Source organism: Chrysoperla carnea, chromosome 5 (assembly GCF_905475395.1).
Source record: "Chrysoperla carnea chromosome 5, inChrCarn1.1, whole genome shotgun sequence".
Classification (NCBI taxonomy): domain Eukaryota; kingdom Metazoa; phylum Arthropoda; class Insecta; order Neuroptera; family Chrysopidae; genus Chrysoperla; species Chrysoperla carnea.
In genome coordinates, this window is record NC_058341.1 from 17,130,386 (window position 1) to 17,148,077 (window position 17,692).

At 27.4% G+C, this 17,692-nt stretch overlaps 2 protein-coding genes across 5 annotated transcripts; one reads left to right on the forward strand and one right to left on the reverse strand.

Moving 5' to 3' along the window:
• Positions 1-9,329: 9,329 nt before the first annotated feature.
• Positions 9,330-10,216, reverse strand: LOC123299999 (probable ribosome biogenesis protein RLP24). Its single transcript, XM_044882450.1, has 2 exons — positions 10,041-10,216; positions 9,330-9,966 (listed from the first exon to the last, which is right to left on the reverse strand). Exons 1-2 carry the CDS (start codon positions 10,119-10,121, stop codon positions 9,538-9,540), a joined length of 510 nt encoding a protein of 169 aa, XP_044738385.1. The 5' UTR covers positions 10,122-10,216; the 3' UTR covers positions 9,330-9,537.
• A 1,191-nt stretch (positions 10,217-11,407) lies between these two features.
• Positions 11,408-15,886, forward strand: LOC123299980 (E3 ubiquitin-protein ligase RNF126-like). Of its 4 annotated transcripts, none has more exons than XM_044882426.1 (7): positions 11,408-11,554; positions 11,748-11,852; positions 13,167-13,369; positions 13,808-14,034; positions 14,520-14,774; positions 15,213-15,329; positions 15,390-15,886. In XM_044882426.1, exons 1-7 carry the CDS (start codon positions 11,471-11,473, stop codon positions 15,677-15,679), a joined length of 1,281 nt encoding a protein of 426 aa, XP_044738361.1. In that variant the 5' UTR covers positions 11,408-11,470; the 3' UTR covers positions 15,680-15,886. The 4 variants fall into 4 exon arrangements, with proteins under 4 accessions (XP_044738361.1, XP_044738362.1, XP_044738359.1 ...); XM_044882427.1 differs by having other exon boundaries at positions 15,213-15,302; XM_044882424.1 differs by having other exon boundaries at positions 11,411-11,554; positions 15,213-15,885.
• The last annotated feature ends 1,806 nt before the right edge of the window (positions 15,887-17,692 follow it).

Sequence of the window (17,692 nt, forward strand, 5' to 3'; positions counted from 1 at the left end):
CATCTTAGTTTTCGTAAAATTTCTAACTCAAGTGATGAATCATTGTATATTAAGAGCCCGGCATTGACAGAGAATATGAGCCATCGTTTCGATTGACAAATTCTATCATAATAGTGATCGTTCTTAGGCCGGATCTTCAATCAACTGGCCTTCCATCCAGTGTCCTATAGTGATCATATTTTTCTTGCAGTACTACAAATGCGTTCCTCTCTCCACTTAATATTTTCATTTCTGGAGATAGTTTTTTCATGAAAGAAAAAAGTTTAAGCTTCATCATATAATAATTTATAATGGCCTTATTTTGTTCAGTTTAACTTGATGGTTTGACACGAAGAAAATTAAGTTCTCTTTCTACACCTTGATCGTTCTGCCCCGCTGGCTTAAACAAAAGGCACTCAAACATGAGTTATCGAATATCGTGATAGGAGAAATTTTAAAATTTTCATTCTAGATCAGCTATTTATTCCCATAATAATTATATTATCGGCTAGAAATGACATCTTTGTTTGTGAATATTTAACTTGGTTTTGGGAAAGAAAAAAATTATTACATATTTCCAACTTTAAAAAACAAATCATCTCTGGTGACATTTTCGATCTATTTGCCATCTACATAAAAGCAAATAAACAGGTGATTGACACTTAGAAGAAAACAAAACACACAAAAGAAAGTTGCAAATGATGACAAGAATGGTTTCCACACACTGTCAACTCCTCTTAAAATCAATCACATAACGGTTTATTAATTTTAAAACAATAAATAATATAAAGACTTACTACAAATAATCAATCAATACCTCCTCTCTCAAGTGCATTCACTCAGACATTTTTTTTTTATATTAAATGGCAGACTAATTATTAATTTACAGTGAAATGAATTCACACATGAATAAATATTATACTTACCATATTTTTGTTGATTTAGTTTTTTACTTATTTTGAGTAAAAATTAAGTTAACTACAGTTATCTTACAGTTCCTGTTATATATTTTACTGACAGATATACACAAATCTTTACCAAATAAAACTATTAAAAACAGAATCTATTTATACACAAACTTTAACTAAAATAAAAATAAAAACGGTTTTCATTTACAGTGACTTATAATACAATATTTTTTTAAGATGAATATTTATAAAAAATAAATATAAACACACAACTACCTTTAATTAAAAAAAAAAAAAAAAACTCATAACCTAAAAAAAATAGAATTTTTCAAGATACGTACATTTTAAACGTAAGTATTTTATAGTTTGCAGTTTTTAAAGCAGAAGATATTTAAAAAAAATAGAACATAATTTTGTAATGAAGTTATTTTGAATATTTAAAATTAATCTCAAGTGCAATATATTTGAAATCATCATGTTTTCTTCACCTTAAAATGACTGTCTATTTCCTTCATGTAATACCATTAGTCTATGACAGAAATAACTTTAGTTAAAAAAGATATGATTGAAAAAAAAAACATAGTTATGTATGGCGCATTTTGATCAAAATCTCCTGAACGCACACTTTTCAAAAGATGTGATTGAAAAAAAATCATAGCTATCTATGATGATTTTGATCAATATCTCCTGAACGCACACTTTCAATCAATGTATAAATCATCAATGGGTTTGATCAGCAGAAATAGGCGGTTTAATACGCATTCGCGGCCAAATAAAAATATTTTGTTTCTAGAAAAGCTGGACACAAAAGCGCGTTCATTCTTTTTTGTTTCACAAAAGTCCGAATACGTAAATTTTTTGTTAAATACAAAATGTTTTAATAAACATCCGCATAAAAGTGAATACGTATTAAACCGCCTATTTTTATTAGACAAACGCAATGTATTTTCCATCTCAATTTCGAATTATCACACGAAAAGAAGAATAAAATTATTTCCGGCCCGGAATTGCTACTTGGAATACTTTGAGATCATTCATTCCTTGGTTGGCAGTATTTAATGGGGAAATTAAATCCAGGAAGATAACTAGATTTAAAAAAAAGAATTGACAGTATTTTGAAGGTTTTTTATTAGTGGAAATTTTTTTCATAAACAAGTGCAATTTATTAAAATAACTTGATTACAAATTTCAAAATAATTATAATTAAAAAAGTAAATAAACACAGGTCATTTTTACAGTGTAGTTACAGATACACAGATTTTATACCATTTTTCTACAATAGTACTAAACAAATTTTTATGAAATAGATTTATATACAAATGTTTTTTTTTTAAACAAACCAATTCCACATTTGTTATACAGCAAACAAACTTGTTACAGACTTTTTTTTATTCTACACTGTTATTTGTACTGTAAAAAAAGAAAATTTTAGATATATCAAAAAAAAAAAACATAAATTCAGCGGTCCATGCTCGATTCCGGTCTATCAAAATTTAAAAGAAAAATTTCTCAACTTTTTTTTTTTGAAACGCCTTTCAAAATAAAAAATTTTAAAAAAGAACAAAATCCTGTACAAATTTGAACTGTTGGCAGAATGAAAAAAAATAATTCATAAAAAAATTAATGTTGTAAAAAAAAATTTTCTTTTTCGAAAAAAAATAAAAATTAATGTGTAATATATAATCTAATTATGTAATGACGATTGAATGTCCAAAACTTTTAATGTCGTGGTTAGTTGAAACAAAAAAAAAACGAACTGTAAATTTTTACATAGTTTGTTGCCTTTAGATATTTATATAAATCGTACACACACCCCCATTCTCACCAAAAAAAAAAAAAAAATTTTGAATCAGTTTCAAAACCGCCCATTTAATAAATATACATTAAGAATACTCAATTTTATTTTCATTATAAAGGAAACTAACTTTTTCTTTTCATAATTTAAAATAAGCTCATCTCTAAACCATCCATTTATGGCAGTTGAACTGCCAAAAAGTGAGATTATAGAGATGAACTCATTTTTAATGAATCCTTTCTATTAAATGTAAACACAGCCTTTCTTGATAATAAATAAAAAGAGATGTAAAATAGTATTATCTTTCTCGTATATAAAGAAATTATTTTTGAATTTCATAATTAATTTTTAAATACCAAAAAAAAAAAACGTATAACACAGCACAGAAAAAAATTTGTAGTAAAAAAAAAAGATTGCACAAGAAATTTACTCTCACAAAAAAAACATATTATAATAATTATATCTTGTAAGTAACACAATTTAATTGTAATCTTAGAATTATTAACAAAAAATTAAATTTAAAAAATAAGAATTGTATTTTTTTTTGGTTTGGATCAAAAAAGGAGTATTTTTTAAATTTAATTTCTGAAAGTTTCATACACACTACCCCCCCCCCACCCCTCTAATACACAGGTTTATAATTATATAAATAAAGCAGGGTATGCAAATTTTTGAAGAAACAACATCTTTATTTTTAATAAGTTAACAAAAAATCATAGATGTAAATAAAAAATTTTTTTTTGTATTATTTTTTAATCGAAATATTATAATGCACCTTCAGATACAAATGTTTTTTGAATAAAAAAAAAATGGCATAATATTAATTTAAAATATATTCAGAAGACAATAACCCAGTTAATTTTATTATGCGCGTTATTCTTCCCGTGTTGAGAATAGAACTTCGAATATTGAAAAGTTTTCGGTTCAAATTATACGATTACAAATTTTAAAACTCAACATATGCGTTAGCAGGAAGAACATACTACATAATAAATACATAACAGATGTTTTAAACTCAATAGTTTCATTTTCATAAAAATTTTTACAATAAAAATTATAAAATGTTGCATCAAAAAAGGAGTTTAAACTACACTTTTGAAATTTTTGAAGATTTTCAATATGGCATCGAATATTGTCTCAATTGCTACAACCTTCTATGGATTTTTACTGTAAAAATTTACAAAAATACTACCATACAGAAACAAACAAGAAAGTTTCTAATTTGATATCATAGTTTCAAATCGTATATTTTTAATATTATTATGATTATTATAAATATGTATGGTGATATAATTAATTTGTAGGTTAAACTTTAAGACTCTTTAAGAAAATAAACGATTGACATCCTATGATTCAAATTAGGAATCATTGATTTTGATTTCAGTACTGCTTTTTAAAGTTTTACCACGTGTTCACATAATATTATTTTTTTTTTTTCATTTACCAGATTCGTCGAAATTGCTTACTTTTTTTAGAAAATAAGATTATTTGATGTTTAACATAATTTTTTGAGCAAAAATCATGTTAAAGTTGAATGTCATTGAAAACCGACTCTTGTGAACTCACCCCTTTTTATCGATACATTACTTTTAACATAAATCTAAATTTCACACAGACTTGGATTTGAATTTATATTATGTAAATATAATTAACCATGGTAAAATTTCGGGTATACAAACAATTCACTCAAAAGATCATGTTAAACTCAAAATCAAAAACGTAAAAAAACAACCCAATAATGAATGATGAATATTTAAAATAAGTTTTTTTTATTAATTAAGTCAAGTGAAAATGCTCTGATAATTATGTGTGTATGAATGGAAAAACTTTAATTAATTGTATAATTAATAAGAAAAAATAAATATTAAATGAAAAAAAAAGTATTGTACATCTTGAATTATTGTGATAAATGATTATTTAATATAAATATAATGTTATATATATTAAATTTTTTAAAAAAATAATTAAAATGAAATAAGAGTAATGTTACCGATGTAGATTTGTAATTTTCATTTTTAGGTTTTCTTTGTTACTTAACAGTTTTTTGATTATGTGTTCAATTCGTTTTTTGTATATAATAAAACATAAATGTTCAGAAAATTCATAAAAAATGCAATATTTCAACTGTTAATTTTCTTTTAGTTGGAGCTTGATTTTTAAAATTTGCAGGAAATTATTAAAAAATTTCGACGCTACGTTTGTACATTTAAAATTTTAAATATTCTTTAATATTCAATACTGCTTTTTGAAAAATAGTTAATTTCAAAAAATTATAAATCTCTATGTTTAATCATTATAGAGACGTATACTTTGTTTTTTATATACTCTCTATGATTTATCGTTATAGACTTACACTTGGTTTTTTATCTGATCTTTATGACTCAACATTATACAGACTTTTTTTTACCTAACCGTCGCCGCTATTTAATAACTACTGCGTGGGAATTTAGTCATTTTGGAAGGGAAGAAGTTAATTAATAAAATTTTATACTTTATTTCAAATAAACTTGTCAAATTTTTTAATAATTTTTTTACAACTACAATAAAAATCAAGCTTCCAAAATTTAAATGTTAAAACCAATTTATCTGAGTTATTTAATGTAATTTACTTTTTATGTAAAAATCAGAAGTACTCGAAAATATTATTTTCTCATAACATTCTCAGGTAGAGGATATACAGAATACAAAAATAAAATCATATTTAACAAAAAAATAAAAAAGTATATTTAACAAAAAAATAAATAAATAAATACAATTGAAAACAAGAGCTTTTAAAATTTAAATGAACAAATCTCAAAAAAGTTATGTAACAAGTGTTACGCAACTTAAAATTTTTTGTTTACTTTTTGTACAATAATTTTTTTAGTTTGTAGGTATTTTTCTCAAAATGCATATACATTATTTTTGTATACTTATTTTTTACGTCACGAGTTCCTTTTAGTTTTTATTTTTTAAATTTTGGTGAATGGTGCATCTTTTTTATTTATATAAATAATTAAATTATATTTGAAGACATTCCTATAAAAGTATTATTAGCAATTAAGTTCCATAAACATCACTTTTCGAAGTATGTTTTCACAATACAATTTTTGGAAAAATGTATATGTATTTCAAAGATATTTGTGGTATAAACTAGATTATTAACATTCAGTGAAATTATACTAAACCTTTTTCCCCTATAGGTGATTCTCAGATTAAATTAAAGACAGTCAAAGATCTAGAATTAGTACTTTACCCTCCTCAGATTTTGTGGAATGAAGATATTTTGTAGTAAAAGGGCATAACAATTGAGAGTGGAACTTTGAAGATTAAGCTTGTTTAAAAGCAACCAATGGGGTTTATTAGATTATTTATTTCAATCTTCAAAGCAAGATGATATTAATAGTTTAGAAATCTTGATTATACCACAAACATCTATGAAATTAATGAACAGTTTCCAAAAAACTGCCTATAAAAGTATTATTATTTTTTTTATTAAATTATAATTTTATTTATTCAAAGTTCCTTTATTATTAAAAAATAATAGTGGCTTTAAAAATATACAACAAACTATTCATAGCTTTTTTTTATATTTTATTTACGTCAGAACATAGATGTCCCTACACAATAGAGTATCGACATCTATTAAATCAAGATTGTTATTAAGTAGCGCGAAATTTAATTTTAAAATTCACCAAATTTTACTTCATTTTAAAATAAATACACCAATAAACAAATAGCTATAGAGAAAAACGGATTCAGGGTAAATAATAAAATTGCACATTGCAAAAAACAGTTTTTTTAAATAAAAGTTACAATTTTCGTTTTTTTTTTTACAAAAAAATATTGGGCATTACATTATAACAAAAAAATAATAATTTTTGGTTGAAACAATTTTTCGTTACGTTTATGTAAAAAGTATTTTTGATTGGAATGATGTTGGAAAATGAAAAATTCAACATCATTTTTCAAGTAGGAACTTATCCTTTGCAATTAATGTATAAAGAAATTAAATATTTAAAAAAAAAGTCAGTATATGTTTAAATAAAAAAAAAATTAAAAAAATCGGTGCAATCGAAATATAAGAAAATTATTATACTTAGTTTTTACTTAGGCAAAAAATAATTTTCGTTTTACCGTGGGAAAAATCACTTGTATACACAAGTATGTAATTCAAAAAAAAAATCAACAGGGTAAAAAACGTAATAATGAAATTTTTAATTGAAATGTAGAATAATTAGTCAATTTTTATAGTAATTTTCCTTCTTTTCTGTAAAGAAGAATTTTTATTGGCTATCATATGGTGAAAAATCATTTAAAGAAATTTCAACAGGTGAAATACTATATAATGACAACGACAATGTAGAACTATAAAAATGATTTTACTTTCTGAGCTCCGAATCTTAATCTCTTAAAACCAGAATTAGAACGGCCTAAGAAGTTCATAAGAAAAAGTCACTATATGAAATCTAGCCTAAAAAAAATATACTACGATGATTTTTATAGAATAACTGCCCTAAAAAGAAACCAAAGTAAAATAAACTATTAGTATTTGATATCGAGTCAAACTTTCTCATAAAATCATCGGTATAAATCGAGTTAGGTCTGTGCCATTAAATGTGCAGTTATACTTTATAGTAATTCTTAAAGGACGAAGACGCTACAAAGAGAATCTTTTTCTCCAATAAATACAGTCTCTTCTTCTTCCAGAAGATATGATATCGGAAGAACAGTGAAAGTGTCCGCAGGTAAGAGAAAAAACGCTGCCGGGCTATCGTATCATTTCCAAGTGACGTTATTATATGATACATAGAGATACGGTATTTCGGGAGCGTTCTCTCTCTTACCTGCGGACACTCTCACTTAAGATAACAGGCATTTTTTATTATCAAAATTGGAGTATTGGAGACTTTAAAAAACGAGATTTTATGTGGTCCTTCCTTAATTTTTAAATGTCTCACGTATAACGATACATTTAATATCACTGGCCCCAAAATCTATTATAACGTTTCAATCATATTTTGTTTAAAAAAAATTTCGTAGATGAAAAATTAAAATATTAAAATGCAATAAAGTAACAAAAAAATGAAAATATGAAGGAAAAAATTATCAGTGATTCTTTTCAGAGCATATTTTTATAATATTAAATTTTTAAAACAATTTACCTGCGTATTAAAATTAAATTAATCACTGAAAATATGTAATAAAGACCACATTCGTTACAAACAAAAGGAAATTCATGTAAAAATTTTTATAAATAAAAAAAATTCATGGCATATTTTCAGATTATAAGAAAAATGTACAAATAGTAAATGTATATTATCTATATTAAGGTGCAAGTAAACTGGACATTTTTGTCGGTTACAAACTGAAACCGAGTATTTAAGACATTCTTTTTCTCATGTATTATTTTCATGATTTCTATTCCCTGATACAATTCAATCTAAGAGCAATGTAAGACTCATTGAATTACAATTAATTATTTACAAATTATAATCTGGAAGAAAATTATGAAATAAATAGTGTCCCAGAAGGAACTCGGAGAATACTCATATCTACATAGTATTCTTTCATTTTCCTATAGATCAATGCGTATTGTCCATATATGATTATTATGGAACCCTTTATATAATTCTAGAAGCTATATTTAGTAAAAAAGACAGATAAAAAAATAAAAAAATTGTTGGGGAAGGGGGTTGAAGAGAAATGTAATAACAATAAATATCCAGTTTACTCTCCACCTCATATTATGTACGTACAATCATTAATCTATCTCTATTTAAAGAATTTACAAGGGATTTTTCCAAAAAGAAAGTTGGATTTAAAAAAAAAAATGAAAAAACACAAAATTATATTAAAAAAATACAAGTGATTAATAAAAAAAAACGATGTTAAATCCTTATGTTGTATAAATTTAAAAAAAATGTAGATTTAAAATTTAAATATTATAAATAATATGATAAAAAAATAGATAATGAAGTAGTCTATTTGATAATAGTTAGGTTATAGTTTTCGATGATGTTGGAATAAAGCTTTGTGACATTATAAAAAAAAATTGGTGGCTTTATTTTCGTCCCTTGGCCCTTCTATCCTTAATAATTAATTTTATCTAGGCTAAGAATAAATGTGATGGTCAAGAATCGAAATAATCATTAAAGCTTTTGCTGTTGGTGCTGCTCCAAACGAATATTTTAGGAAGCTCGTTAGTAGAAAATCTTGCCGAAAGCTTGAAAACATCGTTTATCTGAGGGAAATTTATGTCGACAAAAGCACGTCATTATGGCCGAAGTACAATAATGCACCAAAGTTTTGGAGTTATTAGAAAGTTTGATTTATTGACATCGACTATAAGTTCGACCTACTAATAAAGTACTTTTTACAACTGTACATCTACTTATGCCTCACTCGGTAAATGCCTGCGATTAGCTCAGAAATTTCAGCCACCTTTTGATACTTTTGAAGAACTAATATTATGGCACTGTATCGACTAGAGTCATCTGGACTTCAAAGCGCAAATTAAATTGAAAATATGTGAATTTTCAAACGTTGCTTTCTTGGAAATTTATGAAAAATTTTTGGAATAAAAGGCACAAATGATGTTTCGAATAATTTTTTATTAAAATATAATACAATTATTAACAAATTCCTCAATTTATATAATTCAATATTTTTGTTATTATATTTTCTTTTGTGAACAAACCTATTTAAAAACATTAACTGAATTAATGAACGCACTAAAATATTGACAGATCTTTTTATTACAAAATGAAAGTCTTTCAAAAGTACTAAATCAACAAATAAGATATGAAATTCTTACAAACTGAGAAACATTTCCAAACATATACAAAATTAATTACGAAATAAACAACGTATAATTTAATTAACTTCAATACTTTCTTCGGTTGCATCCATTTCAATGTCACTTTCTTCTTGTTTCTCTTCTTCTTCGACTTTCCGTTTAGAAAGACCTGCCGCAGGTGATTTAATAAGGGCCATATCACGTTGTACTTCTTTAATATCACGTTCCATTTCCAATTCACGTCCTTTACGTAATCGTTGCATTATGTATGCATTCTGTCGTCTCTGTTTAATAGTTTCAATCTTTTTCATAGCTTCAATTGTCTTAGTCCATGTTTGTCGGTCGTATTTAACAGGAATGTGACGACGTTTTTCGAATTCAAATGATGGATCTACTGTCAATTCTTTACCCACTGTTTTTCTGTATGCTTTAGTCCATTTAACTTTACGTGGGTTCTTCTTCTTTTTGAATGCTGCGTGGCATTTTGAACGGCAGAATTTGAATATCTAAAAATACAAAAATAAATAAATACAAATGTTAACATAACCTCTTAAAAAGACCACATGTTTAAACTACGCACTTTGCAATCATTTCGTACAAATTGTATACCGTGTCCAGGATATATCCTGGACGAACAAAAATAACACGTATCTATACGCATTTTGTGAACATTTATAAATTTTTAGACAAATAACGAGTACACAACTTGTGAAATTGTGTACTTTTTGATGGTATGTCTAAAGAAAAGAGAGATTATTCTTATGTGACATGAATTGTATTACAAGAGAATATTTCCGACTGGTTATGAACATAAGAGTCTTATAAAATATGGTCTCGTTAAATTCAAGTTCAAATTTTAAATTATTTTATTTTTTTATTTTCAAAAAGATAGATCAATTTAAAAAGTTTTCTTAAAATGTAACCTCATGATGACGCATGACGCCGACATTGAGCGTTAAATTTGGGTTCCATTCAGCCTAAAATACAGTTATGTCCAACGTCAAATTGTAAAAATGAGCGACAAAAAAGTTAATTAATAATGAAAGTCGATATTTCGAGATATACATCCTACAAGTAATTTCTTAAAAGCTAAGCGGGAGACCACGTGACCTAATTTGACGCTCAAATTCAGCGTCAAGCGTCAGCAGGAAAATGCATCTTCATTGACGATGGATATAAAATAAACACTTTCTTAGAGCATTTATTATCCTGTTCTACAAATTAGAGTATCCTAAAGTAAATATTTCGCGAGATGTAAGCCCTCGAAATGTATCCGCCTTTATTTTTTTCCTTGCGAAATCATTAAAAAGTCAAATAAAAAATTTATTGCGGATTCATAAATATTTCCAAATGAAATTATAATGAACTTAAAAACGATTTTAGATTTGGAAGAGGGTATTGCCAATTGATAAACTTTTATCTTTTTTTAATTTTTTAGTTGTAGATTGTAGATAAGTCACCTTTATGAGATATCTTTTATTACATTAGCATTCACCGAAACCATGGATACATATCTAAATTATTTGTATGTCGATGATTTCGATCCAGAACTTAAAAAAGAAACTTCCCTGAATCGAAAAGCGTTTGACATTGGTAGAACTGTAAAACTTAAAGCTAACTTCTCGTAACCATTCCGTGCTCAGTTCGAAGGACACTTGATTTAATGTGTTACACATATTTGACAATTATTTATTTTTTTTTTTTATAATAAAAAATAATTAATTGCAAATACCGACATCTTTATTGGATATTCTATACTTCTTAATTAAACTTTAATTTTCATAAAAAACTAAAATAGTGTTAACAAGTAACAAACCTATTATGAATACATGAACTGTTCTATAATATAAAAATTTATCAGAGGGATATTGTGTCATATTACCTATGAATAAAAAAATTTAACTATCGACATTATGATTTCATTGAGTTGAAAATTCGTTGTGGAATTTTAATTTAAAAAAATAAATAAATAGTGTATAAATATAATATTTATTATAAACAAAACATATAATGGCTGAAGCTGCTGTAGAAGAACGACCGATAACGAGATTTTTTTGTCATAAATGTAGTGTTGAATTTGACACTGTTGCATCGGTATGACAACTTACCATAAATATTTTAATTATTTATTTATTAGTTTTCAATTTTCCATGCCATGATTACTTTTCATGTATTTCCGATTTGCGTATTCTTTAGTACATGTTTTATGCAAAGCTATCCCACGCTAAATAAGTGACACTTTAGATTTTAAGATGATACAAGAAATAATTTTAAAACTTTTTGTTAGGATTATACATGTCCTCATTGCTCGGGAGGATTTATAGAAGAATTAGAAATTCCAGTAAATCAAGAAGATGACTTAAGTGATGTAGATGTTGAGGCTGGTTTTAGGGTAAGTTTGGATTTCCTCTATTTAACAACGGCATTTGAAAATTAGTTTTCTTTACAATTATTTATAATTTCCAAAAGTTCAAATAAAGCTGTTATTTGAAGGTTATAGAATATTCGAGAACTTTTGTGATACAGTCGTGCTCATGAAAAGAGTGCACCCGTAATTGTTACAGCAATATTCATAAAAATTGTGGCAACTTAATAAATCTTTAGAGAAGCTCGTTTTGTTGTTTTTTTTCTTTGATTGTGCTACGTTAACCTTTTTGCGTCTTATTTAAACTTAGTAGTAAAAATAGTAGGAGAAATCTATATTTAGAACATTTTATGAGAGATTCAAGTAGAAATTCCAATGAAAATCGGAATCGGTAATTTCGTATCTTGACATCTCGGTAATTTTATGTTTTTCGGGGTGAAAAAAGTCCATATGGAATTTAAAATTTTATTTTGTACTCCTAGTTAAGTAAACAATATAACGCTGGTCGTAATTTTGGAATCATTTATAGCTTGAAATTTTACATATATTGATTATTTGATACCGGAAAGTTGTAAAATATTGAATTTTTCACATGCTTAAAATTACTTTGGCCTGATATTAATAAATACGATATAGTAGGGGAGCCCAAGAGGGGATTTGTGTAGTTACTCGAGCACGCCAGATTTAGACATGGGGGGTTCCTTGGACCTTCCTCAGTACCTCCACCAAATATTAGCCCTAAATATGGGGGGACACGTAGGCGAGACGGTCAAATTAGTAAAAACAAAATTGCAATAGTTAAATTAACTCGAGCGCGGCAGATTAAGATATGGTGGGTTAATTACATGATAAAAAATGTACATTCCAATAATCTGATGATTTAAGCGTGACGAAAAGAAATCGAAAACTTGCAAAGTTGCGTTATCCGTAGTAACTCGAGCGCGATCAAAATTTTTCAGATTATTGGAATGTACATTTTTTATCATGTAATTAACCCACCATATCTTAATCTGACGCGCTCGAGTTAATTTACCTATTGCAAATTTGTTTTTACTAATTTGACCGTCTCCCCTACGTGGGTCCCCCCATATTTAGGGCTAATATTTGGTGGAGGTACTGAGGAAAGTCCAAGGAACCCTCCATGTCTTAATCTGGCGCGCTCGAGTAACTACACAAATCCCCTCTTGGGCTCCCCTACTAATAAGGATATTCATTTTATGAAATTTACGTCATACAAATTGTCTAGTTGATTAGTTGACTAGTCACGTGACGGTCGGGCTACTTTATTATAATTTTTAATACAAAAAAATGTGGTTAATTAAAAAAAAAATTTGTTTTTAGGGTTTTCCACAAAATCAAAGATTGTCAAATATGTTAGGTGAAATTAGAGAAATAACTGATTTTCTTACATTTGTTGGTGGGCAAATGGATTCACCACCTACTGCGTCATCCTCCAACACATCTGGACGAAATCCACGACAACGTTTAACAGGACGCAGAAGGTACGCTTCACAGTTCCCTGGACACAGGATAGGCAGATCCAGGTTTGCACATATAATAGGAAAATTTACAAAATTTATTTGTAAATTGTTCATTTCTTTATTTTTGTGTACTGAACCCAATAGTGGCGTATAATATAATAACTTGTTTCTTGCAAATTGTCTAGTAAGTCTGTTAAATTTTCGAAGTGCTAAAAGCCAAATAAAATTTTTTCTTCTGCCTTTAATAATTCTTAGAACCCCTTTTTTTAATGATGAATTATCCTGATGTAAGACACAGATAGTCGAACATGCATATTTGATTTTTAGATCCTAAAAAGAAACATAAACTACCTAGTTGAGTGCAAGATGAAATACCCCACTACTGGACTATACTTGATGTTTCAAAAAATTGAATCAATGGCTTAGAAAATACTGTGAAACCTTCTCTCTTAGAATAAATTTATCTTTGGAATTAATTTTTTCTATTTTATTTTCTTATAGGGTTACAAGAGTTGGTGGAGGTACTCATTTGAGTAGACCATCGTTTGAAAATTTAATCACAGATGTAGTATTGAATTTAACTGGACAAGGCAGTTGGGGTATTGGACCAGGTGGTGTGCCTGGATCAAATCAAATGTTTATTGTTGGTAATCCAGCAGATTATGCATGGGGACGTGAAGGATTGGATGCTATAGTTACACAATTGTTAAATCAAATGGATGGATCAGGTATGTAATACTATAGTGATTTCCGAAGGAAATATTTTACATCTACATTACAGTCTACTTTACGTTTATACAAACAGGTTAATATGGTTATTTATAAAAATAAATGACTTCAAAAGTAGGCATTTTCATAGATCTCCAAAACTATTCGGTGAACATTAAAAACTACTTAATTTGGGGTATAACCTTAATAAATTATTGAAAACAAAAATAACCCGTTGTGTCCGAGTAATTTAGATTAGATGGCCTTAGTGATAGCTATATGGCCTTAGTGCGTCCAACTAGAACAGATTCGGGAATCTAACCTATTGTATACATAAAATTAAGGGTTTTATTTTCACTTTTTCATTAAATACTATAAATTTCTCTCAGTTTTAACTGATAATCAAGCTTAATAAAAAAGAAAATCACGAACAGTAAAATTTTATATAATGATATCAACAAAATTGATTAACTACACGGTTTTTATATCGATTATTATTGTTTAGGTCCACCACCAATGCCAAAAGAAAGAATCATAGAAATACCAGTAGTACCCGTAACGAGTGATCAAGTCAAATCTAAATTACAATGTTCTGTATGTTGGGAAGACTTTCAAATCGGTGAACCCGTACGAAGTTTACCATGTCAACATGTATATCATGACGCTTGTATATGTCCATGGTTAGAGTTGCATGCTACATGCCCAATATGCCGAAAGAGTTTAACTGAAGAAGCAGCCGAAGATGCTACTAATAATTCGAGTAAGTAATATTCTTTAAATAAGCAAAATAATTAAGTAATGTCATAAGGCAGAAATAAATCTCCCGTATTTTTTTCGCGTCGAGAGTTAATTGATGAAATGGGAATAAATCGTTGGAGTTGTTTGTGGACCAAATCGTTTGATGGACCGTTTAGTCAGTTATATGGGCTAATTTTAATTGTATGAGAGTATAACTTGGCAGCGCAGCAATAAATCGTTGTATTTCTTGCAAAGCGAGGCAAAGTCACAGAGAAGCCGCAGTTCATCGTATTTTTGGTACAAATCATCGAATTTTTGTCTTCCGCTGGTATTACGAAGAATGTAAATTCCATTAATTATTTTGGATACCTTACTTAAGACTCTCTTGCTTACTTTACTTCCAATGGCCATAAATAACGAGCAAAATGAACTATGAATTTGATAATGAATTTTGTTTTAGATTCTGTATCTAATGGATTAGCAGCATTATTTCGACAGCAAGGACAGCATCAACAATTAAATCAAAATTTAGATCAATTAATACAGCAAGGTAACAATTCTGACAACACATTAGACGGTAACAACCAACAATCAGACCCATCTAATCCCCCTCAAACACGTAATGTATTTAATTTAGTTGAAGATTTAGTTGAAGAGAATTTAGTTGAAGATACCACTACAGGTGCAGGACCTAGTAATTCAGGTTCATCCACACAATGGACAAACACACGATTGGCATCCCCTCCAGTGCCAGGAGTTTCAACAAGTACCCCTACAATTAGGAATAATAGTAGTCAACAAAATGACGATGGTCGTCATCATCATCACCATTATCATTCCAATAATTATCGTAGAAATGATCCTATTTATCCAGATGGAATAATGGATGTAGAATTAGATATGGATATTGACATAGATTTCGATTAAACTCTAATCCCGCTACCTCTCTGCTCCTCTTCACCTATACTACTACTACCCTCCAATCACTTTTAAAGAAAATGTGTGTAACCAAAAATCAATATTTTTTGCGCAGTTTTAACTACTTTAGAAAATAACATCTCGAAATAATTACCATTTTTTTTGCTTTGTTGAGAGAAAATAAAAAGAAAATTTTTCTGGGTGAATTATTATTATATTTTTTCCCGTATAAAATTTACAGGTTACAAAAAATATTTTTAAAATAATCCTCTCTCACACACACACAAAAAAACGCCACCTTTTTGTTTTGGATACAACAAAAAACAATAAAAATAGATTTTTTATGTTATGTTAATTAAATTTTTTTGTGTAATTGTGTCATCTTAAATTGATTTAAAACTCATTAACTTTTCTTTTTTTTTTTTAAATATAGTGTGTCCCCTGATAAAGGTAACTATACTAGTAAATTTCCTTATTTTGCATTTTTTTTAAAAAAAGTCATTCTTTATAAGAAGTTTTGCTGATTATGAAAAGTATGTAGGCATACTTAAAACTTCTTAATAATGTACAGGGTAGCCAAAAAATTGGAATCACTATTTTTATTTTTGGTAAACTACCCTTCTTTTTTATAAGTTGGCGAAATGTTACTAAGAAAAGTTACTCGCAATTAAAAATTATGACTATACAAAATATCAAGAACATCCGTGTACTTTAATTACAGCATCATTTTTTATTTGAACAAAAGCTCTAATTATTAAAAAACTTAAGAAAGAAAATAATAATAAACCAATTAACATGTGCTATCCGAGAGTGTAATTTTTTGTGGACTAGTTTAGAAAATTTATTTTCTCGGATAAACATTCACTAAGAATGGAATTGTCAAAGTTTGAAAGATCTTCTTAATATTTTGTGTAAAGTCATAATTGTTAATTTCGAGTAACTTTTCTTAGTAACATTTCCCCAACTTATAAAAAAGAAAGATAGTTTACCAAAAATAGTGATACCAAATTTTTGACTATACATTATTTAGAAGTTTTAAATATTCCTACATACTTTTCATAATCAACAAAACTTCTTATAAAGAATGACTTTTTTTCTTAAAATGCAATATAAGAAAAACAAGTATAGTTACCTCTATCCGGGGACACACTGTATATTGATTTTCAATTGTTTTTAACAGTTTTTGTTGTTGCTGCAATGCATTTCGGTTGCAACAATAAAAGATAAAAAAACGATAAAGTAACAGTATAATAATTTGTATTATATAAAAAAAAAAGAAGAAAGTAAATCGATATAATTGTTATTAATAATCTTATTTTGTTTGTATTTAGTTTCTATTATTATTTATTGTTTATAAAATGAATTTTAAAAAAACAAAAACACAAAGAAAAAATAAACAAAGTCGTATTCCAAAATTTAAATAAATTTAAACTAAAATTGTATGGTTTTATTTTATTTTTTTGTGTTTAGATATTCATAGGTTTCTATTCAAGTTGCTTGCAGGTTAGTTTCGAGGGCCGATGATGAATTTGCTGAGGTAAGATCATCGTAAGTATGTAAAAATTTTTAATTTACTGAGAATTTCGAATTCTTAAAAAGACACTTAAATTTTAACAAATATGTGTTAGTAAAACCAAGAACTTTGTACTAATTTTATAGAAATTGGATCTCGGTCAAAGCTCACATTGCGGGACTTGGCAATTTTTGACATCCTGTTCAAACGCCCCATATATTTGATGATCCAAATGTAAACGTTTTTGAGGCACGGGCGTTGGAATATCAGTTATCCTTTCCCTTATTATTTTTAAATTAGGGCGGGGTTAATTTGTCGTAAAAATTATAATTAGTAGCATAAAAGAATTTTTAATTCTAGATAAAAGTAACATTCTCTGATTACCAAATACTAATTTTGAATATTCTTTTTTAAAGGAAGTAAAAGTTCATATATTTTCTTGTTATGCTCTTTCTTGTATCCTCACAAATAGTTTTTATTTCGGAGCTGCATATTCCGAAAAATATTCA

Excerpts from the sequence above, each read along its gene's own strand:
- LOC123299999 (XM_044882450.1), bottom strand. The coding sequence starts at position 10,121 with ATGCGTATAGATACGTGTTATTTTTGTTCGTCCAGGATATATCCTGGA. Across the intron at positions 9,967-10,040 it reads TTGTACGAAATGATTGCAAA|ATATTCAAATTCTGCCGTTC; the intron begins GTGCGTAGTTTA and ends TTGTATTTTTAG.
- LOC123299980 (XM_044882424.1), top strand. The coding sequence starts at position 11,471 with ATGGCTGAAGCTGCTGTAGAAGAACGACCGATAACGAGATTTTTTTGT. Across the intron at positions 11,555-11,747 it reads AATTTGACACTGTTGCATCG|GATTATACATGTCCTCATTG; the intron begins GTATGACAACTT and ends ACTTTTTGTTAG. Across the intron at positions 14,035-14,519 it reads AAATCAAATGGATGGATCAG|GTCCACCACCAATGCCAAAA; the intron begins GTATGTAATACT and ends ATTATTGTTTAG.